Source organism: Bombus vancouverensis, chromosome 9 (genome assembly GCF_051014615.1).
Source record: "Bombus vancouverensis nearcticus chromosome 9, iyBomVanc1_principal, whole genome shotgun sequence".
In the NCBI taxonomy this organism is placed as follows: Eukaryota; Metazoa; Arthropoda; class Insecta; order Hymenoptera; family Apidae; genus Bombus; species Bombus vancouverensis.
Genome location: NC_134919.1, coordinates 17,789,147 through 17,816,494, shown reverse-complemented (window position 1 = coordinate 17,816,494; position 27,348 = coordinate 17,789,147). Strand labels below are relative to the sequence as shown.

Sequence of the window (27,348 nt, the reverse complement as noted above, 5' to 3'; positions counted from 1 at the left end):
ATAAATAAATAAATAAATAAATAAATAAATAAATATATATATGCACATATATAAAATATTCAAAATAACGTGCTCGACAAGTATGTATGTATATTTAGTGAGTTAAACGAATCTCTAAGTCGCTCTTCTTTAATTTAATTATAATCATAAAAGTATGAATATCTATAAAAATTCGGAGTTTAAGATAATAACATTAACTTGCCGTAATCCTTTCGAAAGAATAATGGACATATTCGAATAAAAGTAGAGAAAAGCTGAAGAAAAGCTATGATAATCCAACGATAAGGGAACTGTTAGTGAAATCAAATTAGTTCGTAATCCCTATGATAGGCGTCGCTAGCAAGCTTGTGAAAAAGAGAGACGAACGAAACACAGAGCAATCCACCAATCAGCACACAAATGCGCGCGGGCTCGAGGCTTCGTAGCTCTCTAGCTGTCAGTCGGTAAGCAGTAGCTTCCCTACGACTTTGTCCATGCCCATTGTCGTGAATGACCGTGTATAAAACCGCGTCTCGGTTGCACGTTCCCCGATCGTTTTCGTCAACTAAAAAGCACTCACAATGAGCAGTTGGAAGATCGACTCTGTCTCGCCCGCGTGAATGGTAAACAAGTTGCGCGGGTGATTGTGTTGTGTTCGAAGGGAGTGTCGTTAACCTCGAGCGGAGAGAGCTCGTCGAATTAGTGGTTCCCTCGGTAGAAATCGCGCGTAGATACCCGACGGAGCTGTCAGTCTCGCGAAGTTCGTTGCACGTCGGTCGTTCGATCAGAATGTCGGCGTCGGTAGCGTTCCCGGCGTCGCGACAGTGAGAAGAACACGTACGCGACAGTGAACCGAGTGTCGTCGAGAAAACAGCTCCAGGGTGAGCCGTGTCCAACGTCGAGAGATTTAGAGACCACCGAGGAAAATGGCGGACCTCGAGGCGGTGCTGGCCGACGTCAGCTACTTGATGGCTATGGAGAAGAGCAAGAGCACACCGGCTGCTCGTGCGAGCAAAAAGATCATCTTGCCCGATCCTAGGTATATCTCGCGATAGTTGTCGATCTACCGTCGCGTTTTGCCCATACGACCACCGTCTCGTAGTCTCGATCGTAGCGATGGGAACGACCAACTCGTGAGCGGTGCTTCAAGTACTACGTGTATATACGGTAGAGTCGCGTTTATCCAAACGTGGAGATAGAACAGTTTAGATAATAGTAGAGGTTACCGCGATACAAATTCACTAGCTACCTCCTACCATTCTTCTTAGTTTAGATAATAAGAGACGATACGTAGAAAATCGAAATCGAGCACGCCCGTATAGTTTGTTAACGTTCGACCACGGACGACTAATGTATAAAACGTGAATGATACGGCTATGACGAACGAATCTATACGACACAAGAAAAACAAGCTTTTATCTACGATCAGTCGTAAAAGTCTATATACAACGTTACACGCCTTTTAGATATAAGAGATTATATTAAGAACGTTAGCTGTACGAATCCTTTGATAAATGTAACACGATTTATTCAGAGTCTCGAAGGCTTTGCTGTTGGTTTGAATAGTAACGATTTATTCATATTCAGCTTTGTTAAGAGAGGAACAGAAATATAGAATACAGTGTTACAAAAACTATACACACGTGTTGTATCTTCGCGAAATTATAAAAATAATAAACTTGATATTATATTAGTATTTTTCGTAGAATAACAATAACGTTCTACCATTATTATCTTGTATATTCTTATCGTCTAAAGAACCAAGGGCTTTAAAATTTTCTGACGTGATCTTATCCGAATATTTTGGCGAGTCAAAGGTTTCAGTTTTTGTAATTTCTTTTGGAATAATCGATATCTAAGCGTAAATAATTTTGTAACAAGGTACGTTTTTGTTTTGTTCGGTAAGCCAGATACGCAAAGTTGGACAGGTGTACGTAAGCTATCGTGAAAGGCTGCGTATGTATCTAGACAAAAATTATTCAACTTACCCAAAATACACGGTTAAATCAGTTATAAAATTCCTATGAATAAACAGAGTTCTAGCGTAGTGCCGCGTTAACTGACCGAAATTTTGTTTCCTTAACCGGCCAGCGTTATTCCGTTGATACTCCGGTTCATTGTTGATAATCGCTCGGATATTTCATGCGATATATCGATACATATGCGTTAGATAAATAGTTTGAAATGGAAAATCCGTTTGCGATGGAGCTAAATGATCGTCAACGGTGTAGAGGCTGATGCACATTCAGAAATGATAATCGAGTTACACCCATCGCTACGTCTCACCACGTTTCCTGTCCCTCCCTTCTTCTTCTTCGAGCACTTCCTTGTCTGGTACAAGCCCAACGTCTCGGTTTCTCTTCGTTTCTTTGCGCATACGTAGCGACGCGATGCCTCGGTTCTTTGGCTTCGTTCGCTTCAGCGGCGCGCCATTCCAGAAATATGTTTACAAACAGTGGGCTGTGTCGATCGGAAGTGACGGAAGTAACAACCAAGGATGATCGAAATATTGTTTTTCCGATCGGAAGACGAAGAATTTCATTGATTAACGCAGCTTCGTCTTTCTATTTTAATTTAAAATCGCATCGCTTCGTACTATTTATTACGATACAGTGTTTAAGAAGCTACGCATGCGATCTATTATCATATTTACTCTTAAAATTTGAATAAAAGTCGATTTAGTCCGTAAATATGTCCACAGCGATGAAACTATAAAGACAACGACGAAAAGGAATAACGGAAACGTGCAAATTCCACGCGAGCAACGAATAATCCAAACGCTAGACAATATTTTCTCTGATTCGTAATTTCGATAAGAATTCATTCACTTGGGTATTTCCTAAATTTAGATATAACCTACCAATGACATCGTTAATTTCCATGAACTTTAATTTAGGCGTATATGTGTATATATGTTCATGCACTTTTTATCATTGCCTAATCATTTATTGCCATTGTAGGCAAACATATTACATACTACCGTTACACAGATACTGGGTTTCTAAGATAATTGGAGTAGCTAGAGATTAATAATTGTAACTAGAATTCCTATGTATATGCACATATATGATCCTACGATCTATGTTTACGATCTTTCGTTATTTTTTCCCGGAACATTTACAACCAACAGAAATACATAGAACCATTTTATGGACGTTTTGCCGGTTGATTTCCTTAGAAGGAACGATATTTTCCTTGACAAGGGAAGAAAATACTTGGATACAGGATGATCAATTCTAGAAATTGTCTGGCTCGGTAGTGGTGGGATGTTTCTCGAGGGTTGCGGTTTACCCTAGCGCCTTGTTTGGTTAGTCTCGGCAAAAGATAAGAAAATCTTTCTCGTATACCGTTCGAACTGTATATTACCAGGAATTCCACGTCGAACGTCACGAATGGAGCATCGTATTTCTTCGAAATATACGAGGAGATTAATTTTGTGCGACCTATCCTAATTCTTGAAATTACGATCTGGTCCTGTGAGGAGGTCTTGAAAGGAAATTTAAGGATTTTGATTAAGAATTACGCATAGTATCGTATTATTATCGTATTCTTTTCGTCGAATATATCGTGAAATAAAATTGTCAATTGACATAACGTTGTCCTTCCGAGACCATCGTCGAGCATAAACAGCTCTTTTACCAACTAAGGAAAAAGGTGGAAGTGCCTAGTTATATCGGAGAAAGTTGCTGGTGGGAGCCTCGTCGCTCCGAAGAAGCTCTAAAGAAAAGATATCGTCGCTTCTCTTGTTTTTGTTGGTGGAAGGTAGTATGTCCGCCGAAATTGTCGGTACAAGCCCTCGGTCCGGTAATAGCGTAATTTATTGCGAAGCAAGATTTAGCACGGGATAAAGCATTTGAAAGAGGAAAGAAGTTTCTTGCGTGTGACAAGGAGAAGTTGACAAGGCCTTTTATCATCTGAGTCATTGGCGCGATGTAAAATTGGTTAAGGATGTAGTCAAAAACGTGTCTGTCTAACCGAATGAAAACCGTTTATGAGAGGTTGGGCAAAGGGTATTCTAGCTTTCAGAATCTCGTTTTTTCGCCTTAATCGTCAATCAGACTTTTAGATAATACCTATGGATAACTTACTTTGAGTCAACGAGTCAAAAGTTCTGGATCTCGATGTATTTACAAAATTAACGATTTTAAATCGCGTTAAATCGTTCGAAATGGTTTGAAATCGTTTGAAATCGTTTGAAATCGTTTGAAATCGTTTGAAATCGTGTACTAATAACGAGCAACTAAGCTTCGATATTTCGTGTTATTAGCATTATCTGCAATGTTCAAGGTTTGGTTGCGTTCAATAACAGTCAGATATCAACGATTCGGCAATATTACAGTGTAATAAGTAAAGACGTATTCCGACTTTGATGTTCCTATTTTTATCTGTGACTGCGTCATGTATCGTCGAGTGTTCTATACAGGGAATACAATTTTTTACTACATCGTTTTACCAATTGATTATTAATTAATAAGTAATTGCTCGAATCATCGATATAAAAAGGTGCTGCACGTAACTTTTCTCTGACATTTTTTATCTTCGTTTATACTATACTTTCGAAATTTAAAAGCACGCACATATTTAAAAATCTTTCCTCTATAATTCCTCGGTAATTCCTTGATAATTCACTGTTTGTCACACGAAGGAAAATTTTCATACGATGTTTTAAATGTTTTAATGTGCGTCTACGTAGTACTTGGACGTTGATCGAAGTTTCGAAGACAAGTATCAATTCCTTTTTTCTTTCAATATCAAATGTAACGAGGCGATGAACGTACAGCAGTCTAGTTATTACAATGCTATAGTTGTTTCAATATTTGAAACTCGGATAAAGCTGTAAGTTGTATCCGAAAGAAGCATACGAAGAAGGATACGAAGTCGGTCCTTGAAGTTCTTTTTCATAATCACGATGTCGGCGAAGAGAATCAAATTATATAAATCGAACGAAGAAAGGTAAGAAATACGATTGACCGAGTAAAGTGTTTGTTGGAAGATATAAAATGTGCAAGTCAATATGTAATTTTAAACGATAGAAGATTGAGTAACAGTTCTTTATAAGTTCATGGAACACGTGTGGTGACGATCGATGTGTTTCTAAGAAAATACGATATAAAATCAGCTGATTACGAGGAAATATCGAAAACGCGTCATAATTAAATTCATAACGTTACTTTAATATTCGTCCAAACTCAACTATACAGAGAAAGAGAGAGAGAGAGAGAGAGAGATAACACTTAAAAGCTGCTGTTTTTTGATTTATAGCTGCGGTAAAAAGACCAAATTTTATCGTAAAATTGAATTTTATTGCAAATTCTGTGTATTCGATGAATGTGACGTACATTCGATAAAATATTTCACCACTAATTTAAAAGTGAAATGGAAACTGTTGCAAATAACGTAAATACGTGCTACGATGTTTCGGTATTTCGGTATTTCAGTCCAATTTGAATAATTCAAAAATATTCAGAAATTATATCTCTTACAACGAACATATCATAATTGAAATAAATAGTTTTTAAAATGGAAGTAACGTTAAAATTATGGACGAATATAACGTTCCCTGATATTTTTAAATTCTTTGCCTTGAACGGTAGCGATAGGTATATCGTTTACGAGTAACTTTGATATTTTTAAAGTAATTTACATAAATTGTCCTTAATGCCCTTGATTTGATCTTTCGGTTAATATTTCCTTATCGCTTTTTCAATTTTTTGTTTTTTTTTTCTTGAGATCTGCATCTGTTCAAAGTAAAATATTAATTAAGAAAATAGGCAACTAAAAAATATCGCGGTTTTGACACTTAGAGAATACCATTTCGTTGGAAATCGATAACAGAAGATAAGAGAATTTACGCAAACCACCGGATGTAAATAAAATCTCAAAAGCGGCGGAACTTGGTCGCTCAACCTAACGTCGAATTAATTCAGACTCGTGTACTTACATATTCAGAAGTTATCCCCGTCGCTACTATGATTCATTGAATGCCATTTTTTTGCCTCTGTTCGTTGCTTGGTTTTCCCAGGTGAGTATTAAGAAGGCCTTTGAATGTCGGGAAGGCCAAGGACCTTAGAAAGGCGCAGTTGATGGCTTCTTTATGGTGTTGGTTCGCTTTGCTAATTCGTGCTAACGTTTAATCCAAAGAACAATCGACCATCGTAAAAGAATACAAATTCTTGCAAATCACTCGTTAAAAACTCCTGTTTGTACGCCTTCTTATTCCATTTATTTTTACTTGATAGATTATGAGAATTTAAAAACCCGAGAGAGGAGAGAGAGAGAGAGAGTCGTTAATTTTTTATTTCCTTTTCGATTTTAAGTGTTTCCGCAGGGTTGTAACGGACGAAGTGACTGCAATGTTTACGTGCACGGATAAATTTATTGCTGGTATAAAGTGTTTCTTTCTCCATGGGTTTGAACGTTTAAACGTTACCTTGCGTTTTTCGGCTGGCGAGGCAAGATCGATTATCGGATTAAGTGCGTGCAAGTTCTTATGCGTTGCAAATGAACAAACATTCGTTCGGGTAAAGGGTAATCTACGAGAACAATTTGACTTTATGTAAGTAACGTGTAAACGTAGCAGTGATTTTACGTAATGTTTATATTTTTTATCCTAGATACGAATTCGTTAAATCGATAGCACGCTAATCCGATTATATGTATCGAACGTATATTTTCATCTCTGTGTATACACTTGACTACATTGTATAAAATAAACGTATAATTTATTTACTTTATGGAAGGATTCCAAGTTCAAGATTTTCAAGTTGCAAAAAGTAAAAAAGTAAATTTAACTTTCAAATAGAATCATAAAGAAATTCCAATATATCGTACGGGTATACTTTTAGGCTGAAAGAAAATAGACATTGCATGGATTAGAATAACTTTGCTTTCCCCTTCATGGTGGCTTACTTTGGGAATACACGGTCTTCCAAACCTTTCGACAAAATGAATTCTTCAGAAATCAGATCCGTTGTTTCGAAGGGGACGCAACGCGTCGACGATAGGTAAATGTCCACGTGATCCATCGAAGGATAATACAACGCGCGTTGAATTCGATTGTCTCGCGCTAATCGTATTACCGTTCCGCGAATGTCAAAGGGAGTGTAACGGCTTCCTGTACGAACCTTGATCGATACTGCACATCGATTATAATGTGCCAATGTTTACACTGCCGATGTTATTTTCGATCCGTAAAACACGGACGTTACGAAGGTACGCCGTGAATATAAGTCGATTCGATAGCAGGCTTCCTCTTTGCTGGCAGTTTGCCAGCGTCTATACCAAGATCTCGCGAGCCTGAACGAGCCTGAACGAGCCTGAACGAGCCTGGATAAGGCAAATCGACCTATCAGACGTACCAAGAATCCTTTAACAGCTTTTACATCTATTTTACACGTATTTATATCGCACGAAGCGAGTCACTGTTTGTGAATTTTTCACGCGTTTACATTTTTCTTTCTTTTTCTATTCTTTTCTTTTTTTTTTTCTTTCTTCTTTTTTCTAATCTTGTTTCAATAGAAAAAGGTACGATATTCGCAAAACCTTAGGCACTCGTTGACTCGCTATGAATTTTTAAACGTTGCCGTCCTGTGACGTTTAAGATGACGCGTTTGAGATTCGTATCCGAAGCAGGTATGTTCAAATATCGAAGATCTATTCGCTCTTTAAAGATATATCTTTATGGAATGTGTTTTTTTTACTCTTTACATTTCGTAAAGTAATTCTACTCGTAGAATTGTCGCGAACAAAGGTAAAGACGCGTTATCGAAGTATGTCTCGAAGACTAACGCGCAGAAGAGTACGCTGAAGTTATTTTCATTTTTATCGTATAAGATAAACTACGGAAAGTCGTACAAATATAAAAATACGAAGGAGCGAAACATTGAAAACCGTCGATATTTATCCACGCTTACTATCGCCGTGTGTATTAGAAATTGCGAACAATGGAACGAAGAGAGGAAGAAACTATGCCATACCCTTCGTACTGAAAATTTTCAAACGATGAGAGTTTCGTTTAAAAATACAGCATTGTATAGGTTACAATTAAATATATTCGGTCTGGTCGACTGTGTCAAAGTAAAACGGGAAATCGAGTCGTATCGTAGTTCATAAAGCGAGAGAAACAAATTCCTCGAAATTCGAACGCGGTAATAATTTGCCATGCTTTCATAAAGCGGTTCGAATTTTTACGCACGTTGTTTGTACTCGGAGAAGTCAGCCGTATTTCTCGCGGTAGAAGTTGAATAGGATTATTTCGCTAACTAAAGCTAAACGATATTTCTTTCCTAAGTTTCTCAACCGATGACAAACGTAGTCGTAGTTCGGAAGTATCTCGAGGATAACGGACATTCGTAAAAACAGATAAATTCTATTCGAAATAAAAGTAAAAAATCACAATTTGAAACGATAAATATAATTACTTGGTATAGCTGCGCAACGGTATATAACGATATAGCGACCAAGTATAGTAGCATCGCGATAAGTTCTTAAACTTTACAGTCGGTCGTTCGAAAATTTGAGCCATTGCTGTTACGCGTAATTCACTTACAGTTAGAACTTTGCTACATCGAACCGACGAATGTTGGAGTCATTCGACGATTGGAGCTTTACACGACGAACGAGGAACGCGCGCGTAGTTGCTGGAAAATTGGGAGCTCGCGGTTCTAAGAAATGGAGATTGGTACCATTAAAGAATCGGGCGAATAAGAATGGCTCGGATCTCTGATAAATCGTACATTCCACCTGGTTCTGTTAAACCTCGGACCGGTTCGCAACGATACGACAAAGCAAGACAACGCTCCCCTCCAATCAACCACTACCCCTTCCCCTATCGTCGTCTATCTATATATGACGTACGTATGCGTGCATGTGGATCTGTGTATCTGCGCGAGGCAGATGCGCAGAACTAGCACGTTGTTGAACGTTCGATCAAACGGATCGAACAAAAGCATTTGACGCGTATGTGCGATAAATGCGATCGATGTGTTTCTATCTATTTAACTCGAACGATAGAATGGTATAACTGTATTGATCGAGAATGACTCCCGCCCCCCTCCTCCAAAAAGAAGAAGAAAAGAAAAAAAAAAAGAAAAAAATGCAGCAGGATTAAATCCTGTATATTTTACAGGGAACGAAGAGTTGGAAAAATTATTCGGCGTAAACTCGGCGAGCAGGCTGAATACAGCTCGCGCATTAAGGTAGACTAAATCGTAGAATATGGAGGCAAGTATCGCTACAGAGAAGTAGAGCGGCAGGTTTCAGAATATTTACAAGTCCCGATCTAAATTTATGGCGTTTCTTTTTTATTCGGAACCTTCGGGTCGGCACGTGCTTACGAAATCGCACTTATTTAGGGGAAAATTTAAATATTTAGCGAACGTCAGAAGCGGTTCCAGCGAGTAGAACCGATACTGGTTTTCGTTTTCGTTTGGCAACGTTTGGACTAGCCGAGAGAATTGTTTTGATTGTTGGCCGCGCGTGAACATATACCAGTGGAACAGCTAAACGATTTCTGCTCACGGCGATTAGCGTCGGAACGATCCGATTAATTTCCATTCGTTTAAGATTTCTTTCTCCTTTTGTAATTTGTCTTCTCGTTCGATTTATCGAAAGGAACATACATCTTTCAAGATACTCGCTTGTCCCTTTCAAGTGCTTATCGGGAAAGTTACATCGATACAGCGAACAATCGTAATGATTAAACGGTTTTATCAAATAACGATCCATACTCGGTAAAGTGCAAAGGTATCGTCTTTCATCACGGTGGTAATCGATCATTCAGTCCAATAGAAACGTAGACTAAACATGTTAAGTACGCCTGAACGAGAAACTCTATTACACCTACGATATATATGGTATCCAGTCGTTATAGATATCCAATAAATGCCCATTTGTTCCGTTACAAGCTAATAACGAAGTTTCACGCTCTTGACGCTAAAGTCGCAAAGAAATTTAGTATGGTAAAAAGTAGCATTTATCTTACGGAAATCAAAGAGAGGGGAAAGAAGAAAAGAGACCGATTGATCGATCGAGAAATAGGGTCGAGAAATAGAAAGAGAAGTCGAATCTTGCATCGATTCGTGCGTGTTACGTTGAATCGTAGATACGTTACAGTTGCAATTGTACAAAGCTTTTACATAATACACGACTGATGTTACGAAACGAACTTTTGTTCGACCGTTTGCGATTTCTTGTATCTGGCAATTCACGTTTTTCGATCTTGTTTTAATAATACACGATTTTATCCAGAAAGAGAGTGAAACGCGTTAAGCGATCGACAACCTTAAAACGGAGCCGGATAAGAGGCGGTCTGTGGTTATGAGCGCAAGATAACTTCATATCAAAAATGTTAACCAAAGGGAATTTCACCGTCGTCCGTATAGATACTTCTTTTATAATTTATACAATTAGTCCAATTTATAATATATACAATTAGGAAATAACAATTGTCCGAATTTAATCGTTACACCGCGTACTTTTTTCTGTTGCAGTGTGAGAAGCGTAATGCACAAATACCTGGAAAAGAAGAGGGAAGTTAACTTCGATAAGATATTCAATCAAATGTTTGGTGAGCAACTTTCGAGTATACTTTGTTGTTATCGTGGTGTTAACGTAATCGTGTGGTTCCATTTAGTGTCAATTTACGTCGAAATAACGATCGTCGACGAATTAACGCAGAAAATGTATTAACGCAGCCATTGAAAAAGAAAAAGAGAGAAAGAAAAGGAAACAAAACGGCTCTAGCCAACGAGTCACAAGAGCGGTCATGGTATTTGGAATTAATGGAATGTCATGTAACTACCGATAGAAACAATAAAATGTATTCGTACAGAAGATCCAAATTAACGACAGAATAGATGGTAAAAACTTTGCGAAATCCTTTAATCTAGGTCGACTCGCGTTTCGTTTTTTTTTCTTTTCGTTTCTTTCCTTTACCAAAGCACCTTTGTTGGAATTATCAGATCCAGAGTTAACAAGGATTCGTTGATTATATAAGAACAAGTCGACGAGATAAGAGAGCAGTCAGACTCCCCTAATTAAACCTTTAACTACGCCGTGCTTAGAAGGAAAAGTCGTTCGAGCTGTAGGTTAGGAGCGTTAAATTTCCCATCAGATTTTTACGTTCTGCATGCAAACGACGCGTCTTTCGTTACAATCCGTTTGAATCGCTACGAAATTTCCTTGGAATACCACTCGTCGGTTTAATAAAATTTTTCCGATACAAGTACGTTGTACGTAATTAATCGCAAGTTCGTGCGATCAGAATGTCAGTTACGCGGGGTTTCACAGTGGAAGGAATAGGAATATTCGATTTACAACACGAGACGACACGAGACGAGTACTGGATTTGCGTTCAAAACGGCGGGAAAAGAGAGGAAAATCAATATTTGCGGTGAATTTTTCGTTTTTTCTTTTTTTTTTTTTTTTTTTCTTTTCATCGTACAGATCATTTCTCGTTCCTCTAAGTATAGTTGGTCTGCAAATATCTCCGCTTTTAACGCGTAATTATAGCCTCGCAACGATAGTCATCCCGCAAAGAGAATTGAAAATCAATTTTACAACGCTCATTGAACTGTACGCTGATTGACCGACAAAACGTATTTCTTTCCATTTATTCAGATAGTAAGTTCCAGTGATCGAGCTATCGATTAAGTTCCCGTTGAAACGTAGAGACGATAAGAATTCTTACTTTACAAGAACCGTTGCTTTCGAAAAATCACTTCCTTGGCAAATTATAGTTCGTTTTTAACGTACAACGTATCGTTGGAAGGAGCTGATTTTACATTGTGTCACTGATTAAGCAGTTCTTCGTCCGTTAATGACTATTACAAGCCATTAAAATTTTTAGACCTTTATTTTTTTAAACCTCCCCATGTTGTTTAAACTACAATCGTATTAGAAAAAAAGTATTACACGAAAGGATTATTCGGCGAATGTAAATGTATATATGTTAGCTCGTAAATACGTATTTACGAAGTGGACGACTAAATAAATAATCCTTCGTTGAAATTCTTAAAAGACATCTAAAGCAGAAGCGATACGTTGCATGTAAATGAGGCAAAATCAGGGAACGGTAGTTTTGTATAATGTGGAGTCTAGCGTCTTTATTGGGATTCCTCCTTTCGTTGCAATTTAAAACGCTTCGATTTTCATTGCAAAAGGCTGCAACGTTATCGATCTGGCAGTGGTTTAAAATAAGATTCACCTAAATATAACATTTAATAAAAGAAAAAAAAAATGTAATTTGTATCAATATACATATTTTAAGAAAAAGTCTACGTATTTCTATTTACACTTTTTCTTTTTCCTATAATGTTAAATACACAGGAATAAAAATAGTTTTTTGCGTCAGCAAAGTTAAGGATCTCGTTAAGCCTACGGTTAAGCTTTCGGTTTAATTCGAAATAAAAAGGTTGCTCGAGCGAGTTTTAATGAAAAAATTTGCTAAAACGATCGCAAAGATCACGTTGGTCGAACCATCGTGCTACTTTTATTTATTTTGTATCTACGCATCGTTGGATTCCTGTCACACGAAAGTGACACATTTTGGCAATTGGCAATCTTCGGAGCAATCGTCGATTTGCCTACGAAAATGCTACTTTGAGAGTGGAATAGTTTCTAAGATAAGTTATTATTTTTTATGATAAAGTTGCGCTACTTAATAAAGAAGATATAGAATGTCTCGATCCGAAAATTTAGTTTTAGTAGCCCATTTCTTACGTACGAATATCAAAGATTATTAGCTAAATTGTACGAAATATCAAAACTGTGGATGGATAAAACGGTTTGAACTTTGTCAGCTTATACGTAATTGCTTCTTTACGCGAATTAACTTTACTTAATACCAAAACGATGAAAAATAACCGTTCGATGTAATTTCTTCACTCGTGTCACGTACGAAGGTTTGCAAGGTTCCAAACGTATTACGTTTAAAGGTTGGATGCATGTTGAAGTCGCGAAAGCGTCGAAAAGAAAAAAAGAACCGCATACATATGTAGATCGAATGACGTCTTGCTTCTTAATTACATTTTGTTTTTCTTCTTAAAGTGCCTGTGGACGACTGTGTTAGACCTCTTCACAGTTTTCTGTCCTAATTAGAAAACAAAGTTTCTCACGCGAATAGTGTCTGATATCGATGTCTTTGAAATGTAAATTTTTAGGCATACCGCTACGAGGTAAATCGATATTTCAAATATTACGAGGAAATATATCGAGGAGGTGAATTAATAAAATAACGCTTTATTGGCCAGTCACGACTGTACTCGTGTTTGCTCTCGTGGATCGATTTGGCCAACTATTAAAATATGAAATTGCGTAAATTGTCGTTACATTATGATATTGTTCCTTGTGTCGGATATAATCTGTTTCAAATTACTCGTATTACATGTTCCGACTCAATTAAGATATCGAAATTTATCCAATTTGTTTTATTCGAACATGGAACTAGCCGGTGGCGTGCTTCGAAGCGTTAGTTTTTATTTTATCGCTACGTAAGGTAGCTGGTCAATAATATGTTAAAGGATATAGTCGCTAACAAGATAGCTAGATAACTAACAGATAGCAAATAACCGAATAACAAGCGAATAGTTTATACGTGCGTTAACGTAACCACTCTAATTTTACAGGCACGACTAATTAAAGTATTATTTTTGTCTTTACGATTATGTATCCGTTTTAATGTTAATGATCGCGTATAAATTACCGAGAGCCAATTAAAATTTTGTCCGACGAATGATTTCTAAAATCAACAATTTTAACAAGTAATTCCAATTTCCAATTATTTTTAAACAAATTCTGTACTTTTTACATGTTGCAAACGATAATGATCTCTCTCCGTAATCTGTGTTTGTCGCGAGAAAATCAGATAAGTACACAATGCACGCGACAGGAAGTGTGTGTGTGCGTGTGTGTGTATGTGTGTGAAATAATTCCCAAATAATCACACAAGTGGCAGGTTAATTCGTAAAACTAATCCCTACGTGTTTTCCAGTATCAAAAATAAAACAAAGTTAAGTGCATGTCATAAGTCTACCAAGTGATGTAAACGATTATCCTTAAAAGCTAATAATGCGCCAATAAAAAACAATTAATTATTTACATATGTATATGTATACGTTTTAGTTAAAGCAGCTAAGGCGAAGTAGAGAGCGTGTAGCTTCTTTTGCATTCACCGCAACATGCCAAATCGATGCATGATGTAATCGGGGACTGAGGGAAAAAATTCATTAAATTATCGATCGGATATTCTGTTTTGTTTTTCTTTTTTGGCTTTTTTTTTATTAATTTTTATAGAGTTTCTAAAAAATACGATTCTTTCATTGAAAAATGCCAAGATGACGTGATGCACGTGTACAAAACTTCATCGAATCACTTTCGAGAACAGCTACATCGTAGTAAAAATTTCACTATTATAAACAAGTAGCGATAAAACGCTGCGTAATACGTTTGAGTTAAACCTATGTATAAGCATTACGTGTAGTATATTATTTATCTTGCTGAGAGTCTTGCTGAATGACCTAATCTAAAGCATTGCGTATAAATACGTGCACGGTATATCGAACAAATTGAAACGCGAATTTGCAGAATCCTTTCTTGTCGATTTATAGAACGAGTGCCTGTAAATGAGAATAGAATAAAATTGAAAGAGAGCGACTGAGAAAATAACGTGACTTTCGTGTTCTCGTTCGTTAATGTTAAATATCTCTGCGGGAATTATACTAAAATAGGGCGATGATTACATACATACCGATTAAGCATTGTTCAGGACAATGCCGTTTCGAGCCCTTAACGAAATACATCCGTTGCTTAACGTCAAGTCTCTGTATACACGAAATCCGCTCTATCGCGCAATCGATCCCTGAGACCATTCGTTTCGAATAATTTCCAATCGTTATCTATACTTGACTATAATTGACATATGACCGACGTATAATTATACTTGACAAACTTAGATGCCAAAGGTAGTTTAGATTTGACTTAAACTACGTATTTTGCATAGTTCTAGCTTAGTTTAGCTTGGTCGTTGTCGCTGAGCTGTACCGTTGATGAAATTAATCTTTTTATCGAACTCGACGCCTCGAACAACTGCTTCGTACTTGGCAAAGAGTAGTACAGCTCGATAAGCTAAGAAATCAATCGGCCGACCGATCGTCGATATTATCACTGCTAATTAATTTGCGTGATAGGTAATTTTATTTTGCGATTTTTCAATCGCGCTTTGTTGTTCGCGCTTTTGTAGAAATCTTGCTCGAACGTAAAGAAAATTAACGCGTAAAACGTACTTTCGTAGATACAGCCGACAGGTAAAATTAATTGGACCGATGGAAAGTGAGTTTTTTGGAAAGACGCGAAGAATCGATCGATCGAAGCATGCATTGTTTTTTCCCCCGTTACCTTGTGATTGCAGGTTACCTCTTATTCAAAGACTACTGCGAGAATGTGGCGGAGGAGCCGATTCCGCAACTTAGCTTTTACGAAGAGGTTCGTTTTAGCTCGCACACAAAACTATTTAAGTTGCAGTAGCGTGGTGGCACGCATCGTCATCTCCGACTCCATAAGGAATTTCTCATTTATGCATTGTAGATCAAGGTGTACGAGAAGCTGGAATGCCCGGAAGAAAGGAGGATACTTGCCAAAGAGATCTACGATAATTTCATCATGAAGGAGCTGCTGGCACACTCCCATGTGAGTAACATCTCGTTCATCGAATGTAGCTTTTACGTTAGCCAGGAGTGACGATATAGCAACGGCGTAAACGAAATCGTCCACGAATGTAACGCGCTTGTAGCCTACTCGAGATCGTACCTTAATATCCGAGAATAATTTTATTTCCAATTCGAACCCCGATCCACGAGGATAGGTCTTTCTTTGAAATTTCCTGAAAATAGATTAGATTCACACCTAGCTGCTACGGTTTCACATATTTACGCAGTCGTATATCTGTTAATTTCTTTTATCTCGCAAGTACGATCATCTCGACTCTAGATCTAGACAAACTTTTCCAATTTCGTCCTACACATCGTCTCCATTTTGCCTGATAAAAGTTGTCGTTGCTCGCGCAAGGACGTAAGGACAGTGTGCCGGGCGAAAAAATTTGCCGATATTGTGAAAGCTTCCTCCTCCGACTCCATTGTGTTCGCTATTGTGTCCGAAAGTTTACCACGTTGCACGTTTATCCACCATCCCGATGATTATATTCTTTTATGTTGGCGAGCTGCAAGTTCCAGCACCCGAGATCCGAAGATTGAAAGCTCGAAACTTTTAAACCGAACAGACGTTGATGTATATTGAAATCGCGAGTCTTCGAATAAAGCTACAATTTGCGTTAGAGCCTATCTCTCTCTATTTCTATTTATTCGTTTTCATCTTCTGTGTCTATGGAGATTACGCTATGAGTGTAGGCTTAAAGAAAAATGGGGCAAATTAAAAGATTTGGGTTCGTAGGTATTCGTATTGAAATTGATTTCATCTCTGAATGAACATTTTCAGCGTTGCTTGGAGGAGTCGGGAAAACGTTTCCACCGGTGCATCGGTTCCCAAAGGAACTGCTTTGACGGCGTTCGTTTCGATTCTTAAAAACGTAACCCAGAAAACTCATAAATACGGTCTTGGTACATTGACAAACGACGTAATCCAGTTTGTTTTCGCAATTCTGCAAAGTACTTTTGAAAGCCGATTTAAAAATCTTAAACGTTCCTTAACTTATCCGCGAGCTTAAAGATCGATTTTCTTTCGCTTTCCTAAGCGGTATATCTCCTTGAAACGGCCGCGATTACCTCGAACGCGTGCGTTTAAGATGTTGATTGAAAAAGAAAAAAAGAAGAGAAAGGTAAACACGAGAAACATAGGCTTTTTATCCGTGAACTGGCGAGAAAGCGGCCGAAAATCGCTTTCTCTAAACGATGAAAAAGAGAGCCGCGTAAAAGATTGAACCGCTCCTCTGATTCTTCAGGCTCTGCATGAATGTTTGAATCCGGAAGGATCCGAAATAGGTCTCTTCGCGGCGGACGAGGGCTCCTAATCTCTGGCCCTCGATGTCTTCGCAAGAGCAACTATTTCCGTGGCTTTTTCACGCGACTTTTCCCCCGGTTAGTTTGCCCCTAATTTTAGCCTCGACTTTGATCGCTATGTGCTCACAATTTTCCCCTTCGACACGTTACGGAATCTTCTTCGCTGGCACAAGTTTCTGTCCATGCTAAAGCGAACGAAATAATCGCCTTCGATCGCTTCTACACAGTTATTTTCAAGCGTAGCGTTTAGTCGTTCGTTGTTAAAAGCGCAGCGATCACGTAAAATGCAAAACGCTAGTTTTTCCATCGTCCGAAGTATCGTTACGCGTCATTGGGACGAATAAAATACGCGATACAACTGCATTTATTGAAACCGAATTCGCACCGATTGAATCCGCTTAGATACGAGTTCCATTCCTATTGTCCACGTTTTAATAAGGCGCGATAGGCCTACATTATAGAAACTTTAGTTATACGATCCGCGTTTATAAATTATAACTTATAAGTTATGACCGGATATGTTTCTACGAGGACAACTAATAGAATGGAAGAGGTTTCAGCGCGCAATGTTTGAAACGTCGTTTAGAATTTACCATCGTGTTGCATATTGAGTAAAGGAAATCGTGGTACTGTCTTGAAAGTATATAGACGGATTTGAAGAAATCTTGTAAAAATCTACGCGTTATAACTTATTTTACTAAATTTCATATTGTAACAATTAGAAGTCTGTGTAAGAGGATATCGCATTTTACGAATGAAAATTTCTATGTAAATCTTGAAATGTCTTCGAGTTAGGACATTTGGAGGAAATTATTCGACGTATCGATGAATAAACTACGTGAAAAACCTGCGAATATATTACAAAAGTTATCGTTATTGACATACTTCCAAGAATTTCCTCTATATATGACTATCAAATTGGTCGTGTAAGATGTTTGATATCTATACATAGGCTGTAATATAGCACGCGAGGTGGTATGTCTAGTACGTATACCGACTTCTCAGAATCCCTCGTCTGTCAGTAATTAATGCGGCGGAAAATTGTTATTGCCGACATAGAAACATCGATTTAAGTAGCTTCGTTTTCTTAATTTTACTCGTTAGCATCGAACGAAAGCAAAATTCTACTTCAAACTCGTATATATTTCCAGACCAGACGTATCTTTTCCTAAATGTTTCGTTGTACGAAGTATTCCTGATGAAATGGATAGTAGTCTCCTTGTGTACGTAAAAGCAAAGGCGCGATATAATAAAACGCTTACGAAAGAATCGACAAAAATATTTCTACGTTCGTAGTAGTTCGCCTGTAAGCAGGCTATCCTTTTTAAGGGCACTATAGATAAAAGAGAAAATCAGTTTATCATTTTAATAGTACGGTAATTTTGGTTTCAGGAATACTCCGCGGAAGCGGTGTCCCACGTTCACAAATACCTTATGAAAAACGAGGTTCCTGTTAATTTATTCGAGGTTGGTTCCTTTTAACGTTTTATTGCCTTGCGATTGTAAATATGTGAGATTGTAATTAGAGGTTTCTATTTCACGAGAAAATAATTATTTGCTACCAATACGATGGTGTAACAATGCAGCACGATTTGATAATGATAACTAAATAAAAATAGAATTAATCTTAGAACACTAGTGTAGTGGGGTAGTACGTTTGCCACTCGATTGCCTTCCTGTAATTATTTCTCACAGATGTTAGTTTATTTATGTTATACACACATAACGTATTTTTCGCTAACAGCATCAGGGATACTGTGCGTATCTCTTTATAAAAAGAGAGGAGTAATCTTATTCTTACGATAGGCGGCAACAGCATGTTTATTTTGACCGAAAAAAACGGACATTTCGCGTGTGAGCCGCCAACGCATTTAATAATGTGTATTATCGAAATCTTATTCAAATTAGAAATTGAATCCTTCCAGCCGTACATAGAAGAGATTTTTAATCACTTAAGGGGAGAGCCGTTCAAACAGTTTCTAGAGAGGTATGTCGGCCAGCTGGCAAAAGAGAAACAAGTCGTTGGAAAATTTTTAAGAAGTTCTGTTTCATATTTTCAGCGAGAAGTATACTCGTTTCTGTCAGTGGAAAAATCTAGAACTGAACATGCAGGTAAGCGAGAAAGCTCGTGATCGTGCTGTAATTACAACGGAATTAAAATTGCAATAAATAGCGGTTAATCGTAGAATGATAATTTATATTCATACCGTTGAACAAACTATTGTTTCAGTTAACAATGAACGACTTCAGTGTGCATCGAATAATAGGAAGAGGCGGTTTCGGGGAGGTTTACGGGTGCCGGAAGGCGGACACGGGGAAAATGTACGCGATGAAGTGCCTCGACAAGAAGCGAATAAAAATGAAGCAAGGCGAAACTTTAGCGCTCAACGAAAGGATAATGCTTTCGGCAGTCAGTACCGGAGTAAGCTTTACTCAAGGATGTAATATCCTAAAAATATGGTAGACTGTAAACCGTAGGATGTAGTATAGTAACCCTTCGCTCCATCTTGTCAAGTTTTTAATCATCCAGCGTGTTAAAAAGGACACGTAATGGAGATTCGCAAGAGCACACTAGAGGTGTCAAACTCTCGTCGTTTATCGCATCCGCCATAGGCGTGAAACAAGTCGTAAAATTAACGATAGTTCTAATTTCAGAGATCGATACTGAAAGACTTTCCTTCTATCGCTTTTTTCTCTTAAATCGACGATACATAGAGACAATATACAAACGAACCATGCGCTTTAACAAATCAGCTACATACGAACAGTATGAATATAATTCGCGAAAGAGAAAAGCGCAATTTTTAGAAGACAAAAAAGAGAAGAAAAAAAAAAAGAAAAAAGAAAAAGCAAGAAATACTCGGATAGAGAAAATCGTCAATTATCGTTGATAGCAATATCTCATATTTTATCCATAAATCTTTAAATCGTTTCCGAAAACGACGTATAAAATAAATTACTCGCCTACAGTCTAGATACTCTAAACGATAACGATTACTTTTCAGGTGGATTGTCCATTTATAGTGTGCATGACATACGCCTTCCAAACGCCGGACAAGCTCTGTTTCATCCTGGATTTGATGAACGGCGGCGATCTTCATTATCACCTTAGCCAACACGGGGTGTTTAACGAACGGGAGATGAAGTTCTACGCGGCGGAAGTGATATTGGGATTAGAGCACATGCATCGTAGGTACATCGTTTACAGGGACTTGAAGCCGGCGAACATTCTCTTGGACGAACACGGTCACGTCAGAATATCGGATCTGGGGCTAGCTTGCGATTTTTCCAAAAAGAAACCGCACGCCAGTGTGTAAGTAACTGTGCACATTTGCGTTACAATCTCAGACGACTAATATTCTCGTCACGTACAATAAAAAATATTCCGTTTGCAGAGGAACACACGGATATATGGCGCCGGAAGTCCTCTCGAAGGGAGTAACCTACGATTCCAGTGCCGATTGGTTTTCGCTTGGCTGTGTGTTGCATAAATTGTTAAAGGGACACAGTCCATTCAGGCAACATAAAATGAAAGACAAACACGAGATAGATCAAATGACACTAACTAAGGTTTGTTACTTTCGTCCTACATTTACCTGACTATCCATACTTTGATTGCTGATCGATTTCTGATCGCTACATCGCGGTTCATATTCCGTCATTCTAACGAAAAGGTTAAAGAACTGATAAAAATTATTTTAGAACGTCGAGCTGCCGGAAACGTTCTCGCGAGATTTGCGCTCGTTGCTGGAAGGTCTGCTACAACGAGACGTAAATAACAGACTCGGCTGCCTTGGCGAAGGTGCGGACGAGTTAAAAGAACACGCGTTTTTCAGTGGTATCGATTGGCAACAAGTTTATCTCCAGAAATACACGCCGCCACTTATACCACCGCGCGGCGAGGTAAACGCCGCAGACGCCTTTGATATCGGCTCCTTTGACGAGGAGGACACCAAGGGTATCAAACTTACGGACGCGGATCAAGAGCTGTACAAAAATTTCCCTCTAACCATCTCAGAGAGATGGCAGGCCGAAGTAGCCGAGACTGTATTCGAGACAATCAATAACGAAGCAGACAAGGTACGAATCGTTCACTCGTTCGGCAATTTCCTTTTATCCTTCAGTTTTTCCCCTCGCCTTTCTTTTTCTCAACCATCTTTTCGTTTCTCGTAGTTGGAAAATAAGAAGAAAGCTAAGCAGAAGCAACGGTTCGACACGGATGAGAAAGGTACAACCATTGGTAGTTTATTCGTTCGATAATGTTTCAAATAAGGATAATCGTCATATCTAAAGGTATTTGTTACAGGATCTGATTGCATTTTACATGGTTATATTAAGAAATTAGGCGGCCCTTTCGCGAGTGCGTGGCAAACACGTTATGCAAAACTTTATCCTAATAGATTAGAATTGTACCCTGAGTCGACGACGAAGCCTGAACTGGTTTTTCTTGATCAGGTAAACGGATGAATAAATTTAATAGCGATGCTTGATGAACATGCTAATTAAATCTCGTGATCAAACGAGTGACATAAGATTGAAATAAGCGAGGCGAGGCTAGGAGTACGATTGCACGTAAACCAGATTCGTTAACTGAAATTATCGTATGATCCGAAAATATAGCCTTTAAAAACGTTATTTATATAAATACCGTAGTATTGAAAAGTTAGTTTTTTCATCAGAGGCAAAAGGATTTGAAATGTAAATATAATCTTGTTACGATCCTCTCTAATATCCTTCTCTTTATTCAACTACACTTTTGCAATTTACTCATTAATATCCCTATGACTTTTAAATGTCTTAATATTTTGCTAATAAAATCTGAAATATACATGCATTATATATAGCGTTTACTTTCGCGTAGTGCACTAACAGACATATCATCGTCATATGATATCACCGACGATTTAAATCTTAGAAAATTGAGAATAGTAACTATCACGCTTCTTCTTTTTTCTTTTTTCTTTTTATTCGATAGTATTTGTAAAAGCTGCAATCTGTTAATACGATCTTGAATAAACTGTTAGGTCGAGGAAGTTAGTGCGGATCTTCAGCACGTGAAAGGAGAACAATGTATCGTCGTCCGTATGAGAGACGCAAAAATAGTACTTACGAATCCCGTAAGTATATTTTTATGGCGTATCTAAAAAATGATTATTACTAGAGTACCATTATATTAGCCGACGATGTATAAAAACGATAGTTGTATCGCTGTAACTAAGAAATTTCATTTTCAGGATGAAATCAGTTTGAAAGAATGGGCATTGTCACTGAGATCCGCGCACAAATGCTCGATGGAGATGCTGGGTAGCATGGCAAAGAAAGCTGGTAAGATTTACGGGACTGAACGAGACGCGGTGATTCCGGCAATGCAGCGCTCGACGAACGGCAACTAGCCCATTGCTAAAACGTACACGCCATCATCATACTCCAGTCCCACTGCCCCCCAGCAGCAGCAACTTTTTTTATACTGATAATCAACGCAGAGAGACGAGACACCTAGAAGAATGTTCAACGAGTGAATCGACCGGGTAATTGGGAGGCGATTCTTCCAATGTAGCCGGCAACTCGGAACCCGAAAGCCGGAACCCGATAGCCGGGACTCGGAACCCGGAACCCGGAACCCGGAACTCGAAACCAGTACTATCTCTAAGACTCGAAACAGCCCCAAAGAAAAAACTTCCCTTGAACGGCGGGTAGCGTCGCGCTGTATAGAGACTATAGGAAGTAGTGTCGTACGAATCGTCGCGTCGTTATATTTGTACGTTAGCTGTATGTGCAATGTGGCATAGGAACTAGCGACTGAACAATGCCCATCGACACGCACGCGAGCGCGCGCGCTCACGCAAAGAATCCACACGAGAGACATACATGCACGCATACACGTACACATGTACACGTAAAGAACACGAAAATGCAACCGGTAGTGTATTATTGTTATATCAAATACGAAATACACCCTGAATCCCGATTATACTTCTATACCGCTCGTTTACTTAATTTATTTACTAATGCAGGACGATTTTATATTGTCGTTACGTAAACGGTAACGCACGCGCGCGAATTCGTTTATTTATTGCGTTGAAGGAAACAAGAGACAAACGGAGGAAGAACTCGATACAGTTTGTGTACATTGTCGGTAGTCTATCGAGGACACCTGTAATAACGAACAAAAAAAAAAAAAAAAGAGTAAATAAATAAATAAAACGAAAACATCAATTATGTACGCTCGAGTGGATAAAGACGAGTTCGCTCCGGCAATAAAATTGTGCGACGAACGCAGATTTCACGTCTATATTTTTTCATTCTTCTCAGCCCTATGTCCAATGCACGGAAGTAAGTAGGTTTTAAGTGGATCGAGTAACTCGACGGGAAATAAGAAACGTCTTCGACTTTACTTTCTTTCTCTTTACGAACAATTACGTTATCATCTAATATGTAATCTTTATATATTTCCAGCTAAAGGTAATCATAATAAAAAAAAGTGGACACGAAACAGTTTTCACCATGACAAATATGAACAAGATTTGAAATCGTAATAAATAAACGCTAGTAAGTGACAAGGTTGATACGGTCGATATCATCACTATGGCCCGTATGTATTTGTGTTTACTATGAAAATATTGTATAAATTGTTTTATGTATTTTTACATGTGCATAATTTAATTACACCAAGTTTTATTTATACGAATACAAACAGCAATTTATTACTGTTCGAAGATTCGTGTAAAAAGTTAAATGTTTAACGGTTTAATAAGTCCGTACGATAATATTGCAATAATGTTACAACAAATTTTTAATCATTAATAATTTAAAAAAATGTGAACTCTACGCAGTTGTATTTTATTTATTGTTTTTTAATTCAATTTTCACGATTGATTAGAAATTTCTTAGAAAATATAGCGTACGTAGAACATGTTCTTTATATTAATTTCTTAGACGTACTCTTAGTAACGTGTTTCATTTCCGATTTGCATAGTTTTTATCGCGTTGTCATAGTTTCCTGAGATATTTATTAGGGTAACAAGAAAACGTATCGCTGACAGAAAGAAAAACAAGATTTATCGACATAACATTAAACGAAATATAAGATGAAATTCTTATTGTTGTCTGTTGTTTCCGGACTAGTCCGTTTATCATTTTCATGCCATTTGCGATATTACCGATTTAGCATCGAATAAGATCTTAGCATTACTAGTGGCTAGAATTGAAATTAATATAATGTTAATGCTAATACGTATCTTAGGAGAGCGAACTTTCTTACCGTTGGAGTATCGCTTCCAACGTTACCGATTCGCTATAGAATAAGATTACAACATTAGTAGCGATTGCTGTTAGTACTAAATGCCATTAATAATAGCTTCTAGATTCTAGATTCTGGATGTTTGGCAATTAGGAGCTGCGTGTACCGTGTTAAATATTTTTTCGCAACTTCTTGAAATTTATACGAAGAATATTTAACTTGGTAGATATTTTCGTTATTAAATTACTCGAAATTTCGCATATGCGAGTAACAGTTAACGTAGCGTGCACTTGTTATAGCAGGATCGCTACAGAGGGATCGATTACGTTTCGGTTATTCGAGCAAGGAGATGAATAGTCGAAAGCAAATTATGATGAAACTTATTAAAATTAGTAAGGCGTGGACGTGATTAGGTTTGATTATGCCGAGCCATGCGCCTCTAGTTATTGCGTATGCCTGCCTTATACATTGTCTTCGTGACAGCTCTTGACACAAGTAATCACTGTACTACGTAGGTTCCGCTCTTTGAACCTACTCTAGGGTCAATGGGCGCATGAATTTTAAACATCGTCACTGGCTTCCACGCTCTAATTAGACCCTGTCTTAGATCTTTACACTCTACGTGACAGCTGTTTCCAGCGGTATCTTTTTTATCCTTACGTAGAATTTTTATCGGTTTATTTCGAAAAAGGTGGAAGCGCTAACGAACGAAATGGGTTTACAACACAGCTATGATCCAACAACACTATCGATAAATATATTAACTATATTAAATGATCGTAGCATTCCTTAGAGTGTAAACGAATAGTACTTTGTTCCAATAAACCGGGCAATATTAATTAGGGTGTAGAAAAAACAAAGTAGGATAAGGATACTTGTCGGAAAGACTGGAAACGGAAAGAACGGTTTATCGAAAAAATTGATGCATCCGTATATTATTTCGTAGCAGTTGCCTCGCTTGACCTCGTTCCATGATTCGAACGAGACCAGTATTATGGATCGTTATTAAAGGAACCCAGTTTACTCTTATGCGTCTTGCAACGAAACACCGCTGGACCGAACGAAGAGGGAAGGAAACGAAGTTGGAAGCTACGCGTCGAGATCGTTGTAGAAAAATGACCGGTTATTGACGCTGAACACTCGGCTTCGTACACACGGGTTACCTTAAGGGTGGAGATGGACGTCCGGCGATCGCGTTCCGGTCGTTCGAAAGGGTTTGAGCGTGAGAGCTTTTCATCGGGCACGGTAATTACCCCCAGCGGTCAGTGTCGACGGGAAAGCGAGGCTTCAACCCCCTTCTGGTTCGGTGTACCAGGATCCTGCATTCCCTCGTCGTTGCATTAAGCGGAACGGATTAACGAACACATTGAATCCGGTCGTATCGTTCGGTCTCTAGCTGCGATCACACCCCCTTCGGCTCGCGCCTCTTTTATCGCGTTTTCGATAGTAGGAGATGGGAAAAGGGTTTCGAAGTTGGTAGAATTTTCCATCCGGTTGTTTGACTTCATCCGCGCATAGTCATTGCTAATAAAAGTATCGCTACAGATCGGACTAGCGCATCGTTTGTTCAAGACATTTTATTTTAGTGAAATATATTTTGTTCGAACGAGTATTTCTTGAAATTATCTCTGAAATAAAATTTCAAAAATTATATCTCCTCTAGTTTTGTTAATCAACGGTTCCGATATAAACGAAACGACGAAATCCGGCAATATTCGAAGTTTCCAATAGACGTTGTCAAAAACACGCTGCACTTTTCTTGAAGGATTAGGGTGTCACGACTTGGAAATGCCAAAGCGAGGAATCTCTCTCTCTCTCTCTCTCTCTCTCCCTCTCTCTATCTGCCGTCGCCCCTTCAGTCTTTGCACCCTGGTCGAACACAGGTTGCGACGAACCTCGTGCAATGCGATTAAGTTCATTGTCTCCCTAATTAACCGGCAACTTGGGCCAACTCGTGTCGAGGAATCCCTTTCTTCTGTTTACAAATATTTAATTATACGGTGACACGCGCGGGATTGCAGAGAGGGCTCGTTCTCGTGTGTTCGCAGGACGCGTTTAAAGTAGATAAGTAAGTACCTAACCGAGATTAGCCGGAAGTTTGCACGCACTTGATTGCCCGACGTCTGAGAGTTCGACAAGAGCCCGAGGGATTAGCTTCATCGTCCTCCTTCACGACTACGCTGGTCGTCTAGTAGAACCTGATAAGCATAAAAAGTCGAGGCTTGCCTCGTACAAAGTACAAAACGTCTGCATCGTCTTTTAAAGCTTGCACGTTAAAGTTTAAACTGGTTGTTCGATATCGCGTTGCCGATTAGCTCGTCATTGTTGTCGATCGATAGTTAAATTTTATTAATGTGGCCGGCTAGGTTGCAAAAATGTACGTATACGTATATGTTACGTTTACATGCATTTTATATCTTTTCTTTTGGAACGTTATAGAAAATCAATTCGATGGAAAATCACTCGTCGGTGCAGAAAGAAAGCCGCTAAATCGCAAGCATCGAATATAAAATTTGTACGCGTAATCGTTGTCGTTCGATGATCTAACGAGCGGTCGGCGGGATCTGACGTAAAATTGGAAGGCAAAAGAGCGACGAATAGGAGGCAGAGACGCGTGCACGCGCGTGCATATCGATCGACGCACGATGCAAGCAATTCTCGGTGCGAATAAATTTCCCGATATCGTTTCAGGCAGCATAAAAGTCTTTCTTAAACGTAGTACACAGGCCAAATTGACTGCGCGATACCCATGTTCCCGTTATTGCTTATGCGACTCCGTCGTTGTCGCAGGAGCTCGCAGTTAACAGAGTGGCTGCTAAGCAACAAATCTTCGTACGGCCGTTTAGAAAGGATAAGGGGCGAGTTAAGCGACACTTTAAATCAGGCTAAACAAATTTTACGTTCTCTCGTCTTTACGAGTTAACGAAACGTCGAGAGAAAGAATCGATAGTACGCGATGTACGCGAGCGTAGAGTCGGAAGGAAAGATAAAAGAAAGGGAAGAACGTGAGAGAGCGTGGAAGGAATCGGAACGTGTTTCGCGTTCCTGGCAAGACGCACAGAAAATTCAATTTTTTTATAAAGCAGCGTAGAACTTTTTATTTTATTACGCGTACCCAGA

The 27,348-nt window shown here is 38.5% G+C and overlaps 1 protein-coding gene across 3 annotated transcripts; it reads left to right on the top strand.

Annotated features, from left to right (window-relative positions):
- Positions 1 to 422: 422 nt before the first annotated feature.
- Positions 423 to 23,280, top strand: Gprk1 (G protein-coupled receptor kinase 1). Of its 3 annotated transcripts, none has more exons than XM_076621715.1 (15): positions 423 to 1,018; positions 10,470 to 10,546; positions 15,386 to 15,459; positions 15,562 to 15,663; positions 18,381 to 18,455; positions 18,914 to 18,975; positions 19,049 to 19,100; positions 19,219 to 19,398; positions 19,994 to 20,301; positions 20,384 to 20,558; positions 20,691 to 21,068; positions 21,162 to 21,216; positions 21,295 to 21,443; positions 22,013 to 22,105; positions 22,223 to 23,280. In XM_076621715.1, the coding sequence occupies exons 1-15, from the start codon at positions 906 to 908 to the stop codon at positions 22,379 to 22,381; spliced, it is 2,052 nt and encodes a 683-aa protein (XP_076477830.1). In that variant the 5' UTR covers positions 423 to 905; the 3' UTR covers positions 22,382 to 23,280. The 3 variants fall into 3 exon arrangements, with proteins under 3 accessions (XP_076477830.1, XP_033194027.1, XP_076477831.1); XM_033338136.2 differs by having other exon boundaries at positions 424 to 1,018; positions 19,219 to 19,410; XM_076621716.1 differs by lacking the exons at positions 423 to 1,018; positions 10,470 to 10,546 and having other exon boundaries at positions 15,409 to 15,459; positions 15,538 to 15,663; positions 19,219 to 19,410.
- The last annotated feature ends 4,068 nt before the right edge of the window (positions 23,281 to 27,348 follow it).

Bases quoted from the DNA above. Each gene is read 5' to 3' on its own strand.
- Gprk1 (XM_033338136.2), top strand. From the start codon at position 906: ATGGCGGACCTCGAGGCGGTGCTGGCCGACGTCAGCTACTTGATGGCT. The intron at 10,547-15,385 runs GTGAGCAACTTT...TTGTGATTGCAG, and splicing joins GATATTCAATCAAATGTTTG to GTTACCTCTTATTCAAAGAC. The intron at 18,456-18,913 runs GTTGGTTCCTTT...GAATCCTTCCAG, and splicing joins TTCCTGTTAATTTATTCGAG to CCGTACATAGAAGAGATTTT.